We start from the raw sequence: 23,417 nt of genomic DNA on the forward strand, positions 1-23,417 counted from the left end.
CCTGCTTGTGAAATCTGGGAATAATTGTTCACAGCGAGGTGGATGCTCAAATCCCAGATATCAATATAGTATAATATATTTAAACTAATCCATGACAGTATATTCTGTGAAGCGCTTTAAGACGTCTCGAAGATGTGATAAGGTACTATAACAAATGCAAGGATTATTATTATTATATCAGCCAGACCTGGGATTCAACCCCCAACTCTGAGGGTGAGTGGGTGTGTGCTTTGCAATGAAACAAACAAGGTGACATTGGTGAAAGGGAGAGAGAGGAGGGCTCGATGTAATTAGGTAGACATGCTGGCATGATCGTTGCTGGAGAGCAACGACAGTGTTTTATAAATGTTGCCGAGAGGATTATAGTTAGGAGGGGGCCACAAGTTTTTTTAATTTCCAATGTATTGAATATCTTTTTATAGAAGCAATGCTAGTCCATTACAACAATAAGACTGCATAAAACACCTTGCACAAGAAGGCAGAAGAACCTGTCGGTTTAATATTAAATAAAACCTCCTGTGTCTTCCAGTGTTTAATCTATCCAGTCAGTTGAAATGCTTCCTTTTGAATTGCAATGTACATAAGACATCGCCGACTTACTGTCTTATATCAATACCTCCAAGTAAGTGGAGTCCCGTAGTGTTGTGGTTAGAGCACTCGCCTTGCAAGTGAGAGGACCTGATATTGATACCCAGGCAGGGGCTAAACCTCGGTCGAGATTCCTTTCTCCACACACCTGTTTACCAAGCAGTAAGTAGGAATCTAGTGGTCAGCTAATTGGCAGATCATTTTCCGGGTTGTAGTATTCCTTCCAAAAAATCCCCACAAATTTGGTCGCTCAATCCACGACTGTTTGTGGGACGCTGCTGTACGCAATTGGCTGCTGCGTTTCACCCACAAAATATAGAGTCAATTCACTTTACACTATATCCTGTGAAGCACTTTAAGATGTCTCAACAGATGTCAAATGCTAGGATTATTATTGTGAAGTGTGAAGTACACAAGTGCAGGTGCTGCAATCACTACACTTTACAGGGTAATCCTGCTGACTCTAAGGTATATCAAATGCAAGGTCATTATTACTTTGTACAGAATAACAAGAGCAGACGCTGTGTATGGACACACTCCCATATAAGATGATACTTGAAACAGTGTGACTAGGTAGGAGCGGATCAGAAGGGTTTCAAGTGGATTGTAAATCACAAAAGAACCTGAGCTATTGGCACAAAATGAGCAATCGAGTGGCATTCCAGCCGGCAGCACAAATTGGCTCCTGCGTTTGCCTACAAACACAATCACCACACAGTCAATTCTGTGAAGCGCTTTGAGATGTTCGAATGACTTGGAAGAGAATCACGGCAAGAAAAATCTGGACGATATTCAGAACCAAACCTCCGTTCCCAAACTCTGTCTGACAAGGTGGGAAGAACTTGACAATGCAAATTGACTGACAGGACTATTTGCTCGGCTTTTTAACAGGGGCTTTGCAACTTGGGACTTAAGATCATGAATTTTGCAATGCATTAGTAACTTGCAATTAATGCAACACATCTGTGTGCAAACACCTCTTCACGAGCATTCAGAATTCAGTGAATATTCCATACACTTCCACCTGTAAATGACGGAGACAGCGTTCAACTTTACTTTGGTCTCCTGTTCTGTACCTGTTTATATGTAGTAGTATAGTTTTCAATGTGTATACCTTGGATTCCTACTTTATAGCTGAGGATTGTACTCCAGTATAGTGTCATTTCTTACCTCAATAAAAAGTTTGTACCTCAATTTAAAAAAGTTGTCTTTTGCAGTTTTTCTGTTGGATATAATCTATAAGCTGATCATTATGGCTGAATGTTTGTGGTGTGCTTCACTGCTTTCTCTTAAGTCTTCCCACTCCCACTCCTCCGAACGTGTTGAATAAGAGATGCTGATGATCTTTCTGCTGCCTTGAATCAACCCCCCTGTTATGATATTGACTTGCAAGGTTATCAATAACTCAGTGGGAACCCAGTGTTGGATACTCATTAAGACAAGAAGGACCAATTGACGAGGACCAATGGAAGGGAATTAGGAGGTAGAAAAGCAGCAAGCAGGGAGAACTGAGTCAAGGGTTTTTGGTTGGACTGTTTTGGATTTGTAACTGATAAGCTGAAATAAGAGTGTTCTACATTGTTGAGACCATATAACACCCAGTTCCACTGCTCGGTGATGCGTTCTCCCAAAACCAATTGATGGAGGCAGGCTGATGAATTATTAACTAATTTCTCTCATTCCTTTCCCCACCTTAATCACTGCGCTTCTGTCACGATAGAGCAGAGAGTTGTAGAAACACCAGAGAATATAACAAATCCACTTGAGGGATTTATGTATTGAGCGCCAGAGGGAGTGAGTGGACTCCTCCAGGAGAGAAAATCGGAGCGGGATTTAAAAAAAACACAACTACAACAACAATATTACATTTGTACAGTGCCTTTCACGTTGGGAGGACGTCCCACGGCACTGGACAATCTGATTCGGACCTGAGCTGTGGGTCGGGATCAGGGAGGGTGGAGGGCGGGGTGGTGGGGGGGGGAGGAAGGTGATTGAAAGCACGGTCGAAGAGGAGGTTCTTGAGTCAGGGCTTGGAGGAGGCAAGGGAGGGGGTGAGCAAGGCCATGGAGGGCTTTGAAGGTGAGGACCAGGATCTTGAACTTACAATTCAACAGACATTTGGAATTTTTCCCTAAATTGTGATTATTCCTTGTAATTGATGGAGCAGCTGCTGGCGGCGGGGGCCTGAAGGCGCCATATGTGTGGAACGTTCTCGGGCCCTTCATCCCGCAGTAATTCACACTGTCTGTCAGATCCAGGTGGTACAGAGACACTCTCGCCTGCAGCTGACACGGAGAATATGTTTTGCAGCTGCCCTGCTTTAACAGCTCTGTCATCCAAGGTGCACTTCCAGCAGCCAGGCATTGTGAGCGTCATCCACAAGTCCAATTGCAAACCTGTTCAGATCGTGTACACCTCTCCTATTTTTCAGAATGCAGTTGAAACATGATGATCTGAGACCTCTCTCTCTCTCCTTTGCCGGACTCTCTCCTCTCCTCGCTTCCTTCGCTCTCTTGTCACTTTCTCCCGTGGAGACCTGTAGCGTAGTGGTTGGTGTACCCGCCTCGCAAGCGAGAGGACCCTGATTCGATTCCCAGACAGGGCGAAACCTTAGGCAAGTTTTCTTACTCCACACACCTGTTTACCTGCAACTAGTCGATTACCAAGGGTAATAATCCATCCAAAAAAAATTGGTCGCTCAATCCACGACTGTCTGTGGGACACTGCTGTGCTCAATTGGCTGCCGTGTTTCCCCACAAAATACCCAGTCAATCCATTTTATATGTGCTATGAAGGGCATTGAGACATCGCAACGATATGCTTAGGCACTATACCAAATGCAAGGAATATTATTATTAAACACTACCTTCTCTCCTTAAAGTAAGAAATGTCAAAGAGTATGCCGCTGTTTTAATACTGCCATAAAATCTACAGGTGTTTGTATTTCAAGTTTATTGTGGTATGTTGGCATATCTTCCTTTTTATATGGCAATAAATACAAATTCACACACTCTTAACCTTTAGCTGTGTTATATTCTCTGCCAGTAATGTGTCTGGTACATAATGCGATTTGACATTTGCTGTGTGTTGCAATGAAAGTAATCCTAATGTAGTATCTCTTCAGTGTGCACACACGTAAACCAGGATTATATGTTGGCCAAGAGGATGAAATGATTACACACGTCATGGAGAGAAAGGTCTCCCTTCCCCCACCCCTTCCATTAAATTGCATTTAATCCAATTGCATTTCTACTCTGTCCTAAACCTCAAACCCATTTAAAGACAGCCTTTCAATGGCTGGTGGGAGTATTGCAAAAAATGCATGCTGAAGGTTTAGATTAAAACACATTTTGGTGCAAAGCAAGAGGAACATTGTGCTCCATCTGATCAATTGCTGTTACCTGTTGAAGTGTTAGATGATGTTACTGTGTTGAAAAAAATCCATTCTGTTGATCTGGCTCACGTTGAGAATAAACCAAAGGATCTTTTTCATTGATTTTAACAAAAAGTTAATAAGGTGCTTGGCCAACATTTTGTTTTGACGTTTGACATTTAAGGCTATGTACCTGTCCATTTCCCTTCCTCCCACCCAACCACCCCTCCTCATACCTTTGAGCCCCAAGTGTAAAACCAGCATTAAATTTTCAGCAGAAAAAAATTGCAATACAATGCAAATTACATTTGTATAGCGCCTTTCACATCGGGAGGACATCCCAAGGCACTGGACAATAGCACGAATGTTAATGGTGGACAGATGGTGCAGTGCAAACTCATATTTAAAGACAGCCCCATATTGCCTTTCCCAAAGGTACTCTCATTAGCCATATTGAGATTTGGTCACCATCTCTTTCAAATGGAAAACAGAAAGTGTCCTCGGTTATGAGTTGTTAGTTTACTGAGGGGTCACAAAGTGAGTTCTACCGTATTTAAGAATTTTGCAGGAACTTTGCGGCCTCCTCTGATTCCAGTCCCCCAATTGGTATCATCTGCAAATATAACTGCCTTACATTGGTTCTGTGAGTCCAGGTCATTAACATATACAAGGAATAGGTAGGATCCCATTATAGATTGTTGTCTGTTTAGGGGGACATTAAAGATCTCAAGGCCCTGTGCACTGGCCAACAATCTTCCCAAAGAAAAATTGGTTATTCACCTCAATGCTGTTCATGGGGTTATTGCTGTGTGCAAATTCACCTACACATACACAATCACTACACTTCGCAATAATTCCTGTGAAACACTTTGAGAAATCTCGACGTTGTAATAAGGCAGTATATCACATGGAAAGATTATTATTACATAAGTAAATATCAAGCTGGTAACTGAGGCCTGGAGAAAACTGTGTGTTTGGGATGAACTAGCCTCCTCTAGTGACCAACGTGTAGTGTAGTAAAGACACATAAAGTTTCAGAGTAGAGGTCCACTTGCCTTCTCTCAAAGCAAAAGTTCTGCCCAATGGGCATGAAAGACAATGAAAACAATTTGTGGGAGGGCAGAATGATACTAAATAAAATGACAAATTCACAGTAAACAAATGTTTAATGATATCAACGAAGAGTTTTAGGAAGGAGTTAAATTTTCATTTTGGTGATAAGCAGGCTCCTCTGGGATTTCCCTCTTCCATCCTGACGGAATGGGAGGTAGAACAGGCTTAATATTATCCCCGATTCGAAAGGTAGGAGCAGCTACAGGTCCACTTAGAGATAACCTGGCTTCACGTTGCTCGCTGTCCTGTAAATCTTGATCGGATGCGTTGTCTGTCATGTCATCACCGAAACCATCTGCATTTTAATCAAAATACAATTGTTAAAATCGAATCACCATCTGTGTGCAAAGGCTTTTTGTAAGTAATATTAAGAATTTGTTCAGTGATTGGGTCCTAGAGGTGAAAGAGAATGGAAACTGACAACTGTACATTTCGGGAATAAATATCTTAACTAAGTTACGGTTGCAAAGTATTTTTTTTAAAAATCTATTATCTTGGGGTATTACAATTTAGGAACATAGGCATTGCTAGACTAAAATAGACACCTAGTCCTTCTACCATCCTGGTAGTCACTTGCTACAATAATGGAGATGTTGAGAGCAATTAATTCTGTGTGGATTGGTGTGTTAACACAGTGGAAAGCTTTGGGAACCTTAGATCCAAATCCTAGTTCTTCCAAGCCGCACTATACTTGTAGTGTCTCAAATTACTTATATACGGTATCCCAAAATATTATTTTCTCCCCTCCTTCCTGGAAATTTGTCAGTAGGGATACTGAATCTTCTCAAACTGAGAGAGCAGCCAAGCTATTGTCAGGTAAGCTCCTGCACATTCAAAATTGCTCTTCAGAGGATCAAACTCCCTTTCCCTGTGATCGGGAGACTCAGAGCAACAGGTGCAAAGCTTTCGATCTCTGCACTCCCAATCATGAAAAATTGAATATCTACAGTGAAACAAAATCCTACCTTATCTTAGTCAGTATCCCGTAAATCAGCAATCCATTGACTCATAAACAGTTATTTAAGCAATACAAATATTACATAGTGTGGCCCCCGTTATAACAATGATTTAGTTATAACTAAATAATTTGTTCACTCAATCCAAGACTGTTTGTGGGACCTTGCTGTGGGCAATTAGCTACCAGGTTTCGCCCACAAAATATACAGTCAATTCACTTTACAGTATATCCTGTGAAGTGTTTTGATACGTCTCGATGACGTGATAAGGCGCTGTATCAAATATTATTATAACGCAGTTGCCATGTGGACCCCATTCACTGTGCTCACATGTAGCCGGTTCGCTTGTTCGCTTTGACTCCAATAGGTTCAGTACGTCCAGATTAAGGCTGCCATTTACAGACAGAGAATCGCCGTGTTCCGAAAATATTTCAGCAGATGAAAATGTTGTCACACTTGAGGTGGTTTTGGACTCCTCAATATTGCTGGAGAAAGCAATGTTGGATTAGTAGTTAGACATAGGAAACAATTATTAATTATTCATAATTTGTAATCAATTATAAGAATCGACTGCTTGTGGAACACTGTTGTGCGCAAACGGCTGCTACGTTTCACCCACAAACTATACAGTCAATCTACTGTACAGTATATCCTGTGAAGCGCTTTGAGACGTTTCAACAACGTGATAAGGCGCTGTATCAAATGCAAAGATTATAAGGATTATTATTAACCATGTGAATACACAGGACAACAAAGCTAAATAATCCTATCTCTCGTAGCCGTGAAACAATTTCTTTGACAAAAAGGATCTAATTCCCTCTTGGCACAATTTTGAGTGAGCGAGTGCCAAACAGTAAGATAATAAATGGGCATTTAATTAGAATTGTATCCAGCCCAAAGCAATAGATTAAAATCACAGTCAAAACTGGTATGATTCACCACAAACGTGCAGTGCAAGGGCAGTAATAAGTTATTTTTCTTATCTTTATTTATCTTTTAGCAAATCACCATCATGCAATTCTCAACAGCCCACCCATCTCCCTCCTCATTCTTGCATTTAACTTAAAAGTTCTCCCATGGATGTTAAAGGTCCCGTGGGTGAAAAAAACAGGGAGTTTCCACCTGGTGTCCGACCAACAAAAATTGGTCATTCACTTCATGGCTTTGTGGGACAATGCTGTGTACAAAATTGTCTGTCAGGTTCGCTTACAAAACACACAGTCCACTTCACTTTACTGTATATCCTATGAGACATCTTCCTGAAGTGAAAGGTGCTGTACCCAACTTAAGAATTAATATTATATATTTTCTATGCAATACAATTTACATTTATTGATACAGCATCTTTCACATGGGGATGCCAGATGAAAGCACATCTCAGTGCTAGATGGGGTGGGAGCAAAGGTGGGGTGGGGGGGTGGGAAAGGGAAAATAACTGAAAGCGCAAAGAGATACGTTTTGAGACGTACCTTGAAAGAGGGGCAGGAACTAGTGAGTCAGAGGAATTTCAGGATGGAATTCCAGAGAGAACAGAATGGCTAAAGGTTACCTGAAAGTCAGAGTAGCACGAACAACGTGGTACCACTGAGCATATGCACATCTACAATGCATGATGCTGAACTGTAAGAAGCCGAGGTCACAATCAACTGGAAAAGATTATCAAGTAAGAATAACGGGGCTATTTTTGATGTGAATGTCATGTGCAATATGGTGTATCTGAGGCTAAAATGCATAATGGTTTCTGGGGAGCTGTGTCAGCTGGAATTAACACAGTGAAGGATAGACCTGTTCTGGCATTCTATCACGAGCACAGTGACTAGGACATGAGACTAACCTTCCCGTACAGCAAGGCCGTTTATCTTTTCTTATCGGACAATAGGTTGTAAAGTATGGTGATTTCAAACGTACGTCACACCAACTGCTCCAAAATTGACCAGAGGGAGTGACAGATTTAGTGATTCCACGTGGAAAACTTTAAGGATCTCTACATGTCAGATCCTAAACAGTAACTCAAGAGTATTTGTATAGAATTCATGGAAAAATGAAGTGGATCTATATAGTCAATATTCCTATGAACAAACAACAATAACTTTCCATGTATACAGTGCCTTTCGCGTCAGGAACATTTGACAAAGCACTGGCCAGTTCAGGGTTTGCACCCAAGTTCTACTGTGTTAAGTCATATTCACTATTAATCTAACTGTATCAGTCAGTTCCAGTAGACATCAAGAATATGAATCTACAGAACACAGGACAGACTGAGAGGCCAAAACCTTGAATGCTTTACAAACCGCAGAACGCAGCTCAGTCCAGAGAAGTGTTTGGAACATCCTGTAGTTTGGGAAACTCTAAAATTCGATAGTTTTCAAAGGCCGCACCACCTGAGAACCTGTGTCATTTGTCATCAACAGTTACAAGCTACGAAATATGATCAGAGCATCCTTTTTACTTCCACATACTGCAATCTTCAATGATTGGAACTGATAAACCGAAAAGCAGAGATCTGTGGAGTTGATGTTTGACATGGTATGAATAGATCTGTGGCCGGTTTGGAAATATGCCAACAAATAGCTATAAATCTCTTCATCCTGGCTTGTGAAGCCTTTTAACATCTCTGGAACGGCATTTTTCAAGGGCAGATTTTTATAGTGTAATTCATCATTTTTCCCCGAAGCATGAAATACCCCCCCGCCGAAAGCAGACCTTTTACAATATTCAACCAACATGTGCAAGGAGGACGGCAGAGATAGTGAAAAGGTGGTGTCAGAAACTCGAAGAGGGGTTAAAGATGGATAGTAAAGTGAAAGCTATGGTTCATATGTCCCGGGCAGGGTGAAAACTTAGGCAAGTTTCCTTACTCCACATGCCTCTGTTCACCCAGCAGTAAGTAGGAGCCTGTTTTTTTAGCTGATTGCCGGATCATAATAACCCCTTCAAAAAAATAATAAAATAATAATTTGATCACTCAACCCAAGTAAATAGGAATCTGGTTATTAGTTGATGGGCGGATCGCTTTCTGGAGGTAATAATCCCTTCCAAAAAACAAATTGGTCAATCAATCCACGACTGTTTGTGGAACACTATTGTGTTTCGCCCACAAAATATGCACTCAATTCACTTTACGGTATATTCTGTGAAGCGCTTTGAGACGTCTCACCGATGTGATAAAACGCTACATCAAATGCAAGGATTATTATTACATCTGTCACTTCACTGTGGTTTGGCGAAGTCAGCTCTGAATAATGACTGAGAAACTGTCAGGGAATGGAGTTATTAAGTTGCAATAAGTAATGCCAACATGATGACCGATCATGATGCTTAATGATAAAGCAGTTCAGTGCAGCAAATTTGGCTTGAAGTATGTGAACAATGTACTTTGTTTTCAGTGCACAATTGGCAACTCAACAAACAGCTGATCAGACACTGGCTGTGTTCAATGGCTGTAGAGAGCTCAGCATCCAGACATGGGAAAACCGTCTTAATTACAGCAGCTGCGGACAAACCAAGTGTGGACAGACGTGACACAGCAGGTTTTTATGAGACCGCATCTTGATTTGCAAAACAAAAACAACAATATTTCCATCCGATGATAATAATAATAATAATCCTTGCATTTGATATAGCGCTTTTCACGTCGGGAGGACGTCCCAAAGCGCTTCACAGAACACACTGTAAAACGAATTGATCATATTTCTCAGCAGATCACCCCAAGGAGGATTCATTCTTGGTAAGTCCCCATCGCACCAGTTCTAGCCAGGCTCCACTGGCTCCCTTTCGCAGAACAGATCGATTTCAAGATCCTCGCACTCGGTTTCAAATCCCTTCATGCCCTGGCAGCTCCCCACCTCTCCGACCTGAATATCCCACAACCCACTACCTGCTGCCTCCGCTCGACTGGCTCGGGCCTCCAGCATGTCCCTTGTGCCCTCCATACCACTATTGGTTGCCGCGTTTTCAGCCATTACGCCCCAAACCTCTGGAACCCCTTTCCTCTATCCCTCCGCCTCACTCTCTCCTTCCCCTCCTTCAGGTCGTGCCTGAAGACCTTCCTCTTCGACCTTGCCTATGGTCACCCCCCATCTCCTCCTGCCTTGGCTTCGTGGTCTGCCACTCTCAAGCCCTCTGGGACTCTACTCTGTGTGAGGGATACTATATAAAGGCAAATTCTTGCTGCTGAGTCCCAACTCACACCCCCTTTAGAAGGAGCACTTTAAATTCAAATAAACAGCCCCAGCTTTATTGCTCCCTTTAAAGAGAGGACATATAGACATGAACACCATCTGGACAATAAGTGTATTCCAACATGATCATCAATCATGATATACAAGCTCAAAGCCCCACTTCAAGATCTTGATCTTATATGATCCAGGCTGACATTCCAATACGGCTCTGGGGGTACGCTGCATTGTTGGAGATGAGACTCAATTGGCTGCTGCATTTTTGCCCACAAAATACACAGTTGATTCACTTTACAATATATTCTGTGAAGCTCTGTGAGACATCTCAACTGTGTGATAAGGCACTATATCAAATGCAAGGATTATTATTATTATAACCATCTCAGTTCTGAGTTTTAGCCTATAACGCCTTGTAAAATATCCTTCCCCCTGAGGGAAGAGTGTCTATTATTTTACTTTCATTATTTTTGATGAATCAATGAAGTGACTTCCTCCTACACTCTGAGGGACGTAACCCTAGTTTATCCAAACTCTCAGCCTGACTAAATTTCTAAGCTATTAATCTAGTGGATGATCGCAGGATACCCTAAGATCTTACTTCCTAAGATAGGATGCCCCAAATTGAACACATACCTCCTGTCTTCAGGAGCCTTGCTGATCTGGGATTGTGTGCTGTTGCTTGCGTTGGGCATCATAGATGTGAAAAACAACACATCTGATAACTGTTCATCAGGTGCGCCTACATATGAGGAGATGACTGGAATTCTGCAGAAAGAAGATTCAGGTTTTCAATCTGTAATACTGCACTATCATAGGAATAACAACAAATTACATGTGTATAGCGCCTTTCATGTCAGGAGGACGTCCCAAGGGGTTGGACAGTCAGGGATCTGCACCGGAGTTGGTGGTTGGGATCAGGAGGGGTGGAGGGCAGGGAGGGTAGGGGTAGAAGGGTGACTGAAGGCACGGTCTAAGAGGAGAGTCTTGAAGGAGGCACGGGATGGGGTGAGACGGAGGGACTGTGGGATGGAGTTCCAGAGGGTGGGAACATAGGAATTGCTAGATGAAAGAAGACCAAAGTCCGTCTAGTCCACCTTCCACTATCCTGTTAGTTGCATGCTACAATAATGGAGATGTTGATAGCAATCAATTCTGTATGGATTAATCTACCAACACAGTTGAAAGGCTTTGGGAACCTTAGATCCAAAGTTGCCTAGTTCTTCCATTGTGAGCAATTCAGGTAAATGCGCTTCTCTGAAATTATGCCAGAAAAAAGTGAAACAGCAGGAGCTTTGATGAATGACAGATCTCATCCTTCAGCTCATTAGACCGCCATTTACTCTCTTTGATGTCTTGGAGTTCACATAAGGACTTCAGAACCCACCTGTTTAAATAACTGTATGAAAAGGTTAGAGATCCAAGTGATAAATGAAATATTCTGAACCTCCTGTTAAAGACAGAAACCTTTGCCACTCATTGTTTCATTCTATCAGGACTTTCCAGGATTTCCAGGATTGTAAACTGTGCCTCCATAATGCTGCTCACAGCTTGCTTCTCTTCAGCAGCCAGAGGTTGATTTATTGTGTTAAAGATTGAGACAATGAATGTGTAAATGGCATTGAAATTAATGGTTAATCCCCAAAATTGTAAAAAAAAAATCTCTGGAGGCAGGGAATCATTCCACTTAGCTCCTGTTAACCCTGCAAGCCAAAGCCCTAACAGGTAGGGTAGTCCTAGCTGGACAAGAGGCGGAAAACCTTGCCAGACAGCGATATCAATGGCAAGCTATTGCGGTTTTAGCTGGTTAGACTCCAGCAGTTACCCCAACGCACACTCTGGGGTCTCCAAGCCTTGGCTCTCGCCAATCTGGGCCTAATACGTTCCTCCAGGGAGAGAGAGAGAGTGCGCATTCCATTGAACAATCTATCTCTGGAATCTCCATGTGTAGATGGGATACAGGGAATTCTCAGCTTGGTTAGGAAACTCTTAAGCACAGGGATGGGTGACACCCGGCTGACACTCCAAAAAATTGTAAAAAGAATCATCTTAGCATTATATATGCACCATGCGCTGCACAGCTTATCTAAAATACAAACCATTGAGCAACTCTGGTACAAAAGCAGAGTACAGCCCATCCCCACCATTACTGTGGTTGGATCAATATCAAAACGGGAAAGTGCAGTTCTGGTCAAAATACTGATGTGAATTCCGTCCCCAAAATGTAAAGTGGTTTACCTGTGGAATAGACAGATGGAGGCGAGTGGGATTCTCCCTTGCACAGCTTCTCGTGCCATCTGTTCACGTCGCTCAATAGAATCTTGTTCCTAATAAAAAGACAGATAAAGTAAAGCCATGTTAGTCAGGTCACTACAACTCTGAGAAGAGTACCAGCATCTGAAATGGGCAACTAAATAAATCATGGTTCATAAATAACACAATTATATTGTCCCTTTCGAATTCTTCATCTGTAATCCCAATAATTCTTCCTCCAAAAGTTATAGCAAGTTATATCATTTACTATTTATGCAGAAGTGCAGAGATAGCTACGCACCAGAATTCCTAATTTATCAACACAAAATATCTTTCTTTTGAAACACAATCAGTCTGATACAATATATTTACAAGAGCGATTTGGATTCATCCTGTTCTAAAATACCCGTCCACCTGTCATTCTGTTACAGCATCAAACCGTTTGTTAACTGTCTGCAATTCAGGGGCTTAGCAGTCTCACACACGGGTGCAACTTCACCCATGGCACAACCAATTTTTTTTTTAACCCGCTGCCTCCGCTCGACTGGCTGCAGCCTTCTATTTGTCCCTGGCGCCCTCCGTCCCACCATCATTACCCGCGCTTTCAGCCACTACGCCCCGAAACTCTGGAACACTCTTCCTCCATCCCTCCGCCTTGCCCCCTCCTCCCCATCAGATCGCACCTGAAAACCTTCCTCTTGGATCGTCACCTCCCCCCTCCCACCTGTGTGAGGGGAATGATAAATGCAAGTTGTTGTTGTTATGAAATTCAGGTGCTTAGCAGGCTTGCATGGGTGCAACATCACCCAATGGCAAAACCAATTTTTGGAGCAACTATCTCAGCACTTCCACTTCGGATGTCCATGGGGGAAAAAGGGACATGCAGACGATTTGTGTGTGGATACTGTAGCGTGGAGGTCGCTAAATAAATGCAAGTTGTTGTTGTTGCTTCTTACCATTGATGTCTTTTCTGATGAAAGTCTAGCCTGTACTCTGGAGGAGTAGTTTCTGGTAGCGGAGTCACTGAAATCGACAGAGGATGATCCTGTTTTACTCTGGTTTAGTTGGTTGTCTGTGGAAACTTCTTTCTCATCGGGTGTTACTTTCAGACTTCCTACAAAAAAAGCAAAATTTTCTACTTTAATGAGCAAACCCACAATTATAATAAATAATAATAATCCTTGCATTTGATATAGTGCCTTATCACGTCATTGAAACTTCTCAAAGCGCTTCCCAGAATAAATTGTAAAGTGAACTGATTGTATATTTTGTGGGCGGATTTTGTGGGCCAATTGCGCACAGCAGTGTCCCACAGACAGTCGTGGATTTAGTGACCAAACTATTATTTTTGTGGGGGAGGGAAAATGATCCACCAATCGACTAACAACCAGGTTCCTACTTACTGCTACGTAAATGGAGACATGTAGAGTAAGGAAACTTGCTTAAGGTTTCACCTTGCCTGTAAATCGAACCCGGTCCTCTCATTCCCTCTCATTTGTGAGGCAAGTGCTCTACCGAATACGCTACAGGACTTTTACATAATTCTATAATGATGCCTTAAATCCAGCATCAGAAGGAAGCCACATGTTTAGTAACATATATCCTCAATTCACTTATGGCACATATGGCAATCCGCAGCAGTGCATTTCATTTCTGGATTTTTTATTAAACCAATTCAGCTATTTTTTAAGATTCTGCATTCTCATTCAAATACAAGAATCAAAAATTAGTGTTCGCCTGCAAGATTGAACACAACATTCCAGAAGCTCAACATTTCTCACAGTCTTACCCTGAAGACCAATGTCTTAAGATTGAAGAGTCTGCAAAATGTTGGAAAAATCTTCAATATTTGCAACACACAGTAAGCAGCTTCATTTGCAACCTGACAACCCAGAAGTCAGCCACTTTTTTTAATCACAGAAGCCAATAAATCCGGCTACTGGTTAGCATAGGTTCATAGCTATAAGCACTATAAGTCGGGCTTCACTATACAAAGTGGATGTTAGAATAAGGTTGCATTGTATACAGCAAAAATCTGGTTAGAATATGGGAGCCACTGAGAATATTCACCCACATAATACAGTCACACTCCTTTATAGCGTGTCCTATGAAATGCTTTGAGATGTCTCAATGATGTGATAAGGTGCTATATCAAATGCACAAATGATTAATAAAATCAAATACTTCATGGAATTTGGAATTCCTGCGATTAAGAGAATGCGAACTGGAGAAAGCAACCAGTCAGAGTTGAATAATGGAGATGTAAGTTTTGGTGGATGTTCTGAAATTTTGGAACCTTTATGAGGGAGAAATTTTACAGAACTGTCTCTTCTCTCAGGAGACTGTGACATCTGCAATGTGTGATGGGAAGAAGTACGAGATATGCATTGTAATGAAGGCTTTTAGTTATTTAATAACACATGAACGGTAGGAGCAACAACAACAAGTTACACTTATATAGCGCCTTTCACATCGGGAGGAGATCCCAAGTCACAAGACAGTCAAGGATTGGCACCTGAGCTGGGGGTTGGGATCAGGAGGGGAGGAGGACAGGGAATATTGGGGTAGAAGAGTGACTAAAGGTGCGGTCAAGGAGGAAGGCCTTGAGACGGGTCTTGAAGGAGGCAAAGGGTGGTGGGGGGAAGAGGCAAAGGGATTGTCGGATGGAGTTCCAAAGGGTGGGGGCAGAAAAGCACGATACAAGGATAGGTTTTTCGGTCTTACCAAGATATTCACAATCATGTGTATATTCAGCATTGTTACCAACAGCACTATAATAGTGGTTGACTGTACTGCTTTATATCATTAGAACAAACTTTCAATTTACTCTAGTGCAAAGATTAATCCTGCAGGGGTTCAAAACCTAAACTGCAGAAGCACAAGGTCAGTATTTCATCACTCCAAATAAGAGCGAGTTAACTCCAATCTGACATTCCTCACGCACTCACCACTAGTTTGCCTTTTGTCCCCTGCTGTGATTCTGTCGCTGTCACTGCTCGTTTGATCAGTAAGATTCAAGTACTCCCTGAGCAGCTGGTTCAGGTGTGCATATGCATCCATAAGATCATCTGTACACAAAGACAATGCAAGAAAGCAGTAACGTGAAAACACAATTGCATTAACCTGTTGAGCACCAAAATAAAATCAAAGAGAAGTTAATCGTCTCTTTCGGTCGGCTCCCAATCAGACTGTTAAACATACAGTCAATTCACTGTATAGTATATTCTGTGAAGCGCTTTGAGACGTCTCGAAGACGTGATAAGACACTATATCAAATGCAAAGATTATTATCATAATGTTCTCTGTTTTAGGCATTTCTCATACTTTGTCTTTAATATATTCAGTACACATATTTAGAAGAGAATACAATAATGATCTAAAGAAGCAGCAACCTAAGTTTAAAAAGAAAGGAACTGATCACTCCATGACTGTTTGTGGGACACTGCTATGCTGCTGCTGTGTTTTGGCCACAAAATACATGGTCAATCCGTTTCACAGTTTACAAGAATTATCATTATTTACAATATATGCTTTGAGATATCTCAATGACGTGATAAGGTGCTTTATCAAATGCAAGTATTATTATTATGTTAAGGGGGTGAGGCAACGTACTCAATGGGGCTTTTAGAAGCTGATTTGAAGTCACTGCTACATACAATTGCAAGTCTCTGCATGAGGAGCGCTATATATATGCAACTTGTTGTCTTAGGTAGCAAAACTTCCTTTGGTGTGAATGCCCTTACTGGTGTTAATTACTGAGTCAAAGTATCCGGGATGATCTTGATTCATTTTAATGTAGGTGTCAACTCTGGAAATGGCAACGTCAATTTCTGATTTATGGGTCATCCCTCTCAGCCACAGCCTTCTCTTGTACTCCTCCTTATCCAATGGAATCAGGAGAATGTACCGAGGCTCCAAGTAAGTCTTCTTCAAGCTACGAACACCCTACAGAAAGGCAGAAAAGAAATAGGCTGAATCTTCCGATCTCACTGTCTCCCAATTCTTAACCAGCACACATTGCAGCTGAGTCCCTCCCTCCATTCCATCTCGCCCACCCGCTCCCACCATAACCCGTAAATGTTATGTTATCTTTCTGGAAGGGAAGCACAAAAATATTGCTTTCACTCCGCCCGGGAATCGAACCCAGATCCTCTTGATTTCAAAGCGAGCACACTAACCACTACGCTACAGGACATTACTTCGAAACCTACAAAACGTTGAGCAAGTTTCCTTACTCCACACTCCTCTGTTTACCTAGCAGTAAGTAAGAACCCGGTTGTTAGTCGATTGGTGGATCGCTTTTCCAGAGGCAATAATCCCTTTTAAAAGAATAAATGAATAAATTGGTCGCTCAATCCATGACTGTTTGTGGGACACTGCTGTGCACAATTGGCTGCCACGTTTCGCCTACAAAATATACAGTCAATCCATTTTACAGTATATTCTGTGAAGTGCTTTGAGATGTCTCGAAGACGTGATAATGTGCTATATGAAATACAAGTATTATTATTACTACCTCCAATTCCATTTGAATGCAGCAGCCAAGCCCTTCTCTGGCTACAGCTTCCAGTGCATCTCTGCTCAGCCCATAGTAATGTCCATTGTACTTTATTGTCTCAATAAACTTCCCCTGCAGAAAAGGTTGATTTCCTTTGTTAGTTTCAATAAAGGCAGATACATTTTTCAATGGTTTATTACGGCGCATAAACGAACGATTGACCCATTAGCCTGCCCTCAATAATTGGAAAAATGGTGGAGTCAATCACCAGAATGAAAATGGAATATTACCAATGTAAAATAATCTAATAAATGACAGCTAGCACAGATTCAGAAGAGGCAGATCTTGTCTGACCACACTCATATGGGTGCCATCCCAAATTGACTGTGGGAAAGCAGATGACATATCTCATCTAGTCTTTCAAAAAGCCACATAAAAGAGTTCTTCACTTCTCTGGGTATCAAAGGGCAAGACACAGACAGGTTTCAAAATTGGCTGAAGGGAACGTAGCTGAGAGAAGTTGTTCAAAGAGCCAAGTCAAAATTGTGTGGTGTGTGTGTGTTGGATGGGGGGGAAAGGAAGGTAGTTAGCATGGTGCCTCAGTACTGTACTGGTATTCTGGAAGAACATAACCTAAGAATTGGTAGACAAAAGAAAACCAAGGTCCATCCAGTTCGTCTTCCACCATCCTGGCAGTCGCATGCGAAGGGAAGGGTCCCTTGCTTGAGATGAAGCGTTGTGCATGATCCACTTTTAGTTACTGGATGGAGTCTCCACTTGAACTTCTAAGAATGCGTAAAGAAATATTCAACTTAAATACAAATTGACCCCTGTGGTTTCTTTGGAGTCTCTCAGTAACATTGCGGCACAGGAGTTTTGGGGGAGGTTTCTTTTGCCTCCTTTTAAAACCTCACTTCTCCATTATTGTTTAAAGTCCATTCCTATTTACGGACATACCGATTAATCCCTGAAACTTTTCCAGGCGATCCTATCACTTGATGCAGCATCAATAAAAAATAGAAGTATCCATCAGCAACAACAACAAATTATATTTGTGTAGCGACCTTTCATGTCGGGAGGACGTCCCAAGGCGCAGGACAGTCAGTGATTTAGTCCCGAGCAGGGGGTTGGGATCGGGAGCAGAGGAGGACAGGGAGGGTAGGGGTAGAGGGTGGCTTAGTTAAACAGAGTCTTGCTGTCAGGACCCTACTTTCAAAATTATGCAATTACAAAGAATTAAGATCCCTTTGTTTCATATTTAGGAGGAATATTTTTAATTTAAATTCAGGGGAACTGGTTTGGTGAAATTCCTGAGCCTCGTCATGTGAGGCAGTTGAATTAACATCAGTAACTAATGACGTTTCTGTGATGGTATAATTTTAATTATTTACATGCTGATGGAGTTCATTTGCATTATCAGCCTCAATAACGCCTCCAAGTCGATTCTCTTCTCATAATGCCTTTGTTATTCACTGTTTAAACACTCAATATTCATAACATCAACAGTAAAAGGTAAAAAAGCACAAAGACACATTAATCACAATATCTTGCAAGTAATTAATTTTTAAAGAGTATTGATAATAAAATTATTTCTTTATTTTAATATAGGAAAACCAAGTCGAGAAATCGTGCAGAATGTTAGTGGTTGTTTATTTTCATGCTCAGGGCAAAATCTTCTTTTCAGGTATTTTCACCCATTCTTTTTAAAAACAATAATATCATAAAATAGTTTTTCTTTGCTCTTGCATTTGTTTGCACAACAGTGCAAATTCTCGGTTCTATATATTCATGTAAATTTGTCATTTTTTGCAGATCATCATACCAGAGCTGATGGATAAATTAAAACAAAACAACAGAGAAGGTTTGTATCCCTACATCTCTTACTGACCACCTGCAGCATTTGGATCTCAAAATCAACAAGCAATTTGAGAAAGAATTGAAAGCAGCTTGCAATGCCTGTTGAGTTGACAAGGTTCAAGCCACACGTCTGGTTGGAAAGCAGGCTGAACATGTCAAAAATTTGGCACAAAAGCCAGCAGAGTAAAACCACTGCATTCATTGTGAATGCTTAAGGCTTTCAACAATGTAAAATGTAATGTAGATTTAATAACTGATGCATTCAACGAAACTGGAATTGCCTGTATCTGCTATGAATTCAATTGTCCTAATGAAGAAGTTTTTACCTTATCTCCAATTAAAAATTGAACTAACATTGTGTGTGGCTCAATAAGGTTGCTTCCAATTGAGCTTGTTTTAACTTGATTCTGATTATATTTTTTGAATTGTGTTAGGATTATACTGAGGTTATTGTGCATGAACTGCCTGGTATGATTTGAGTTTGCATCATCCATTTTAATGAAGTTATAAATTGGTACCACAGAAAAGCCCTTGATTCCGTTTTGTTAATCTTTTCCCCAACTTGATGTAATTTCTACGCTCCATGTAATTTCGTGGTAAAAATTAATTTAGTGAAAATATTGTGGCCACGAAAAATACAATAGTAGATTTTTGTATCCATCAGATGGTGGGAAATAGAATACTTTCCCTTTTTAAGCACGTCAGCATCAAGCACAGTTGGTCAGATATAACAGACAATATTTTACTATGTTAAGACTTCAGATCAGCCACTACTACAAGTGTGTGTCTTTTTTTTTACAATTTCCACACAAGTCATGTTTGTGCCTCTCTAAATCCAATTACTAGTTAGTGCTCAAAGAGCAGCAATTGGAACTAGATTGAGGCTTACCAAACTAATTTCCCCTAAAACCCTTTGACAAGCAACGGACGGGCTGAAAATCCATCCCATCAATTGTCAGGAAAGTTAATCAAAAGGGAGGTTACATCCTGACGGCACTCAACTATAAGACAAAAGAAATGAGGAAAGACCTGAACTTGTTTACTTCGGTAAAAAAATATACTGAGGGTAGACAAGATCTAAAGTTTTGAAACGGTGGTAAGACAGTCATTCTGATTGCTATCCAGTGGCATTCACTGTCTGGGCTGAGATGACAAACAGCTACTTTTGGCGACGTACCAGAGAAATGTTCGTGCTCAAAGAACCTTGCCCCAGCAGGAGTCACCACCTTCCACAGTCAATCTCACGCCCCAGCACACACGTCGAGAGAAGGGCCAGCTATTTCAAAACAACTGCAAACCCTCACACTTACCTGTGAAAACGAGAAAGATAATATTCCTATGTCCTACAGTGCTTTAGAAGGATTTTTTCTGCAAAAGCAGCCGTGCTTTAATGAAATCCCACAGGCACAGCATAATGCATCCCAGCATTGCTTTTGTGCAAATTCTGCCAAAATGCTCCCAAAGGTATTTTCAGGTGTTTATAGGAAAAAAAATCTTGAATTCATTGTGTATCACTTGTGCGAGTCTAAAGTAGTGTATAATCGGTAGATACAAGAGAATTCTTACCTCATCAATCATGGCTTCAAATATCTCTTTGGATACAAAATAATAGTCACATCCTTCCTTTTCGCCAAGGTAAGGTTTTCGAGTGGTGTGACACGCACTGAAAAAACATAAAGTATATCACTTTATAAATTGTTTTCCTCATGAAGGACCTTGTCCCGATCCCCAGCCTCGGGTCCGAAAGTCTGACTGTCCACCACCTTGGGTCATCCGTGAAACGCGCTATACAAATGTAATTTTGTTGTTGTTGTTGAGGTTGATATGTCTCAGCCCAACCTCTGAAACTACATGAAAGCAGATGGAACTGAAAAGCAGAGGTAAAAATAAACATCACAAAAAAAAGGTGAAGAGTAAAATTCAGTTGGATTATTTTCTTAATAATAATCCTTGCTTCACAGAATATATGGTAAAGTGGATTGACTGCGTATTTTGTCAGCAAAATGTTGATCAGGAAGGATGTACTGTGGTGGCGGGGAAGAAACAGACAATTTTTTCTCTTTCAAGTGCTTCAAATCAAGTATAACTGGTCAAATGCAAAGTAAAATTCCCCCTCCTCTAACCCACTATTAGATCTTAATTGTACTGTAAGAAGAACACTCCTCTGGACCAGTGTGACATTTCCACCCAGTCTTCCGGTCAGCACTCAAAAGTGATCTTGCCAACTTGATTTGATGCTACTTAGTGCTGAACTGTGGACAGCTTTCTCTTATTTTACCTTAATCAAACTGGGTTAAGATGGCCATCTTCAGTGAACATAAGGCCCTCATTCCTTCCAAAGAGAGAAAGCGGAATTTTCCGTTTCATTAACATGAGCTAGATTTGAATGCAGGTCCTAAGGATCAAAGAGTAGCACTTGCCCATTCTCCACCCCCCAACTGTAGAATCATAGAAGGTTACACCACAGAAGAAGACCATTTGGCCCATCTTGCCTGTGCTGGTTCTTTGAAAGAGCTATCCAATTTGTCCCGCTCTCCCCTTAACCTTGCAAATTTTTCCATTTCATGTTAATATCCAATTCTCTTTTGAAAGTTATTGTTGAATCTGCTTCCACCACCTTTTCAGGCAGTGCATTCCAGATCATAAAAACTTGCTGCGTAAAAAAAAATTCTCCTCCATTCCCTGTGCAATCAAACGGAAACAGATGACCTCATATAAATTGGTCCTTTGGTTAAACCAACATGAAATAAGCTATTTGTTTCAGATGTTCACAGATGCTGTGTCGCCAACGATGCACAACACCCACTGCCTCTCATGTAAGCTGGAAGCAAGATGTGGTTTCACAAAATATGGTTTACATTTACAACATGTATATAAAAAATACACCTGGTGTGCACAGAAATGAGAAAACATTATATGCACATGAGGCTTTCAAAACTTTAGCATCAAAGTCATTTTCTTCACAAAAAATCCTTATTAACATATTTACACTTTAAGTGTCTGTTTTTAACAAAAAGTGGAAAAACCATAATATAGCAACATGAGAACTGACATTTTATTTGTGAAGAAATCATCTCAAAAAAACTTTGGTAAACGTCATGTTTTTCAATAACCCTTGCAACCTTGGAAGGACAAAACAAATCATTACTTTTATTCAGACTTTAATTTCTGCACATCATCATTTTAGGTAAAGGATTATGACATTTTATAATTGGGGACTATGCATCAAACAAACTCCTGGAAGGTGGCAGATACGAATGGTATGATTCAGAGTTGAACTCAGTAAACATCCAGCAAAATCTAAAGCTTCTGTATAAGGCTCTGAATGAGTTCACAACGCGGGCATCTCTATGAAATACCAGTCCAATTAAAAAGGAAGAGACCAGAAGAGAAGAATGAATAAAGAGTGCAGACATACGTGATTTAATTGAGAATTTGTCAACCAGCAATAGATTGAAGGGAATTTGCGAAACCTTAGCTAATATATTCAATGAATAGTGTACTTGCTGCCCTTAAGCAACCACACTCAATGAATGGATGTACTGTATGCCTAACTCATATCAATGAACTAAAGGGATATGTCCTACGCTAAATCAACAGTTCAGTCCTGTCAATGTAATTGATCCACGTTGCATATGACCAGATTTATTTCAAAGGTCTGCATTTACCAGTTGTGAATAAGGAGGCCAACAAAACTGTATTATAATGGTAAATGGTAATGGTATCTGAAAAGTCAACTAAAAATAGGATAATGAATAAATAAATGGCAAGGCACAAATGCAATCAATTGGTTCATTTATGTGATATCAGAAACTAGAACAGCAATGCTTATTTGAAGAGTTATATAGTGCCTTTCATGTCAGCAGGACTTCTCAAAAGTGCTTAACCATGCTGGATGGGCACCTGAGCTGGAGAAAGGGAAAGACTGAAAGTGCAGTCAAAGAGGTACATCTTGAGATGTGCCTTGAACGAGGGGAGGGAGTTTTGAGACATTTCAAAATGATAGGCGTAACAAAAATGCAGGTTCTTCTATGATCACCCCCGCAATCATCATCCAGGGCCCTTTCTTCCTTTCTACTCACTGGTTGATGATTCATTAACTTGCTTCAGATTGCCTGCCCACTGGGCATTGAAATTTCAATGCAAATTTCAGTAGGTGAATCCTAAACCTTCATCCCCTTTGATGGAGCAACAACAACAACTTGCACTTATATAGCGCCCTTGATGCAGGGTAGCGTCTCAAAGTGCTTAACAGTGGCCGAGCTGGAGCAATGCAAACCATGCTTCATTCAATTAAGAATTTATTTGCTTCGTCTCTTTTGTAATTCTATCCAGAAGTTACCAACTCAGTTACCAACTTCACTCTTAATCCTTCTTTATTAAGAGTCTAGTCCTCACAAGGAATCTTTGTGATTATTTTTATTATTATTATCCATATACCTCTTCCGTTACAACAGTTTCCAAGAAGCTAAATTTCCTCCACTGTGCAAAACCTATTTTATCCATAAAAACTCATCATTCTCTATTAAGCTCAAAATCATTGAAGATTGGAATAACAATGGGAAATGTATTATTTTCACGTGCCTCTCTTGCACTCCTGGACA

The 23,417-nt window shown here is 40.9% G+C and overlaps 1 protein-coding gene across 1 annotated transcript in view; it reads right to left on the reverse strand.

Annotated features, from left to right (window-relative positions):
* Positions 1-5,091: 5,091 nt before the first annotated feature.
* The window catches only part of lrguk (leucine-rich repeats and guanylate kinase domain containing), a 42,232-nt gene continuing 23,906 nt past the window's right edge, over positions 5,092-23,417 (reverse strand). Inside the window, exons 12-20 of the mRNA XM_007890837.2 lie at positions 20,380-20,476; positions 16,975-17,088; positions 16,202-16,403; positions 15,407-15,526; positions 13,415-13,572; positions 12,444-12,532; positions 10,842-10,973; positions 6,361-6,515; positions 5,092-5,369 (exon numbers count right to left, since the gene is read on the reverse strand). Of these exons, the coding sequence (XP_007889028.2) occupies positions 5,149-5,369; positions 6,361-6,515; positions 10,842-10,973; positions 12,444-12,532; positions 13,415-13,572; positions 15,407-15,526; positions 16,202-16,403; positions 16,975-17,088; positions 20,380-20,476 (1,288 nt within the window). The 3' untranslated portion in view covers positions 5,092-5,148. The remainder of the gene's footprint in view (positions 5,370-6,360; positions 6,516-10,841; positions 10,974-12,443; positions 12,533-13,414; positions 13,573-15,406; positions 15,527-16,201; positions 16,404-16,974; positions 17,089-20,379; positions 20,477-23,417) is intronic.

The sequence above is a fragment of the Callorhinchus milii genome, unplaced genomic scaffold (assembly GCF_018977255.1).
Source record: "Callorhinchus milii isolate IMCB2004 unplaced genomic scaffold, IMCB_Cmil_1.0 Scaffold5, whole genome shotgun sequence".
Taxonomy (NCBI): Eukaryota; Metazoa; Chordata; class Chondrichthyes; order Chimaeriformes; family Callorhinchidae; genus Callorhinchus; species Callorhinchus milii.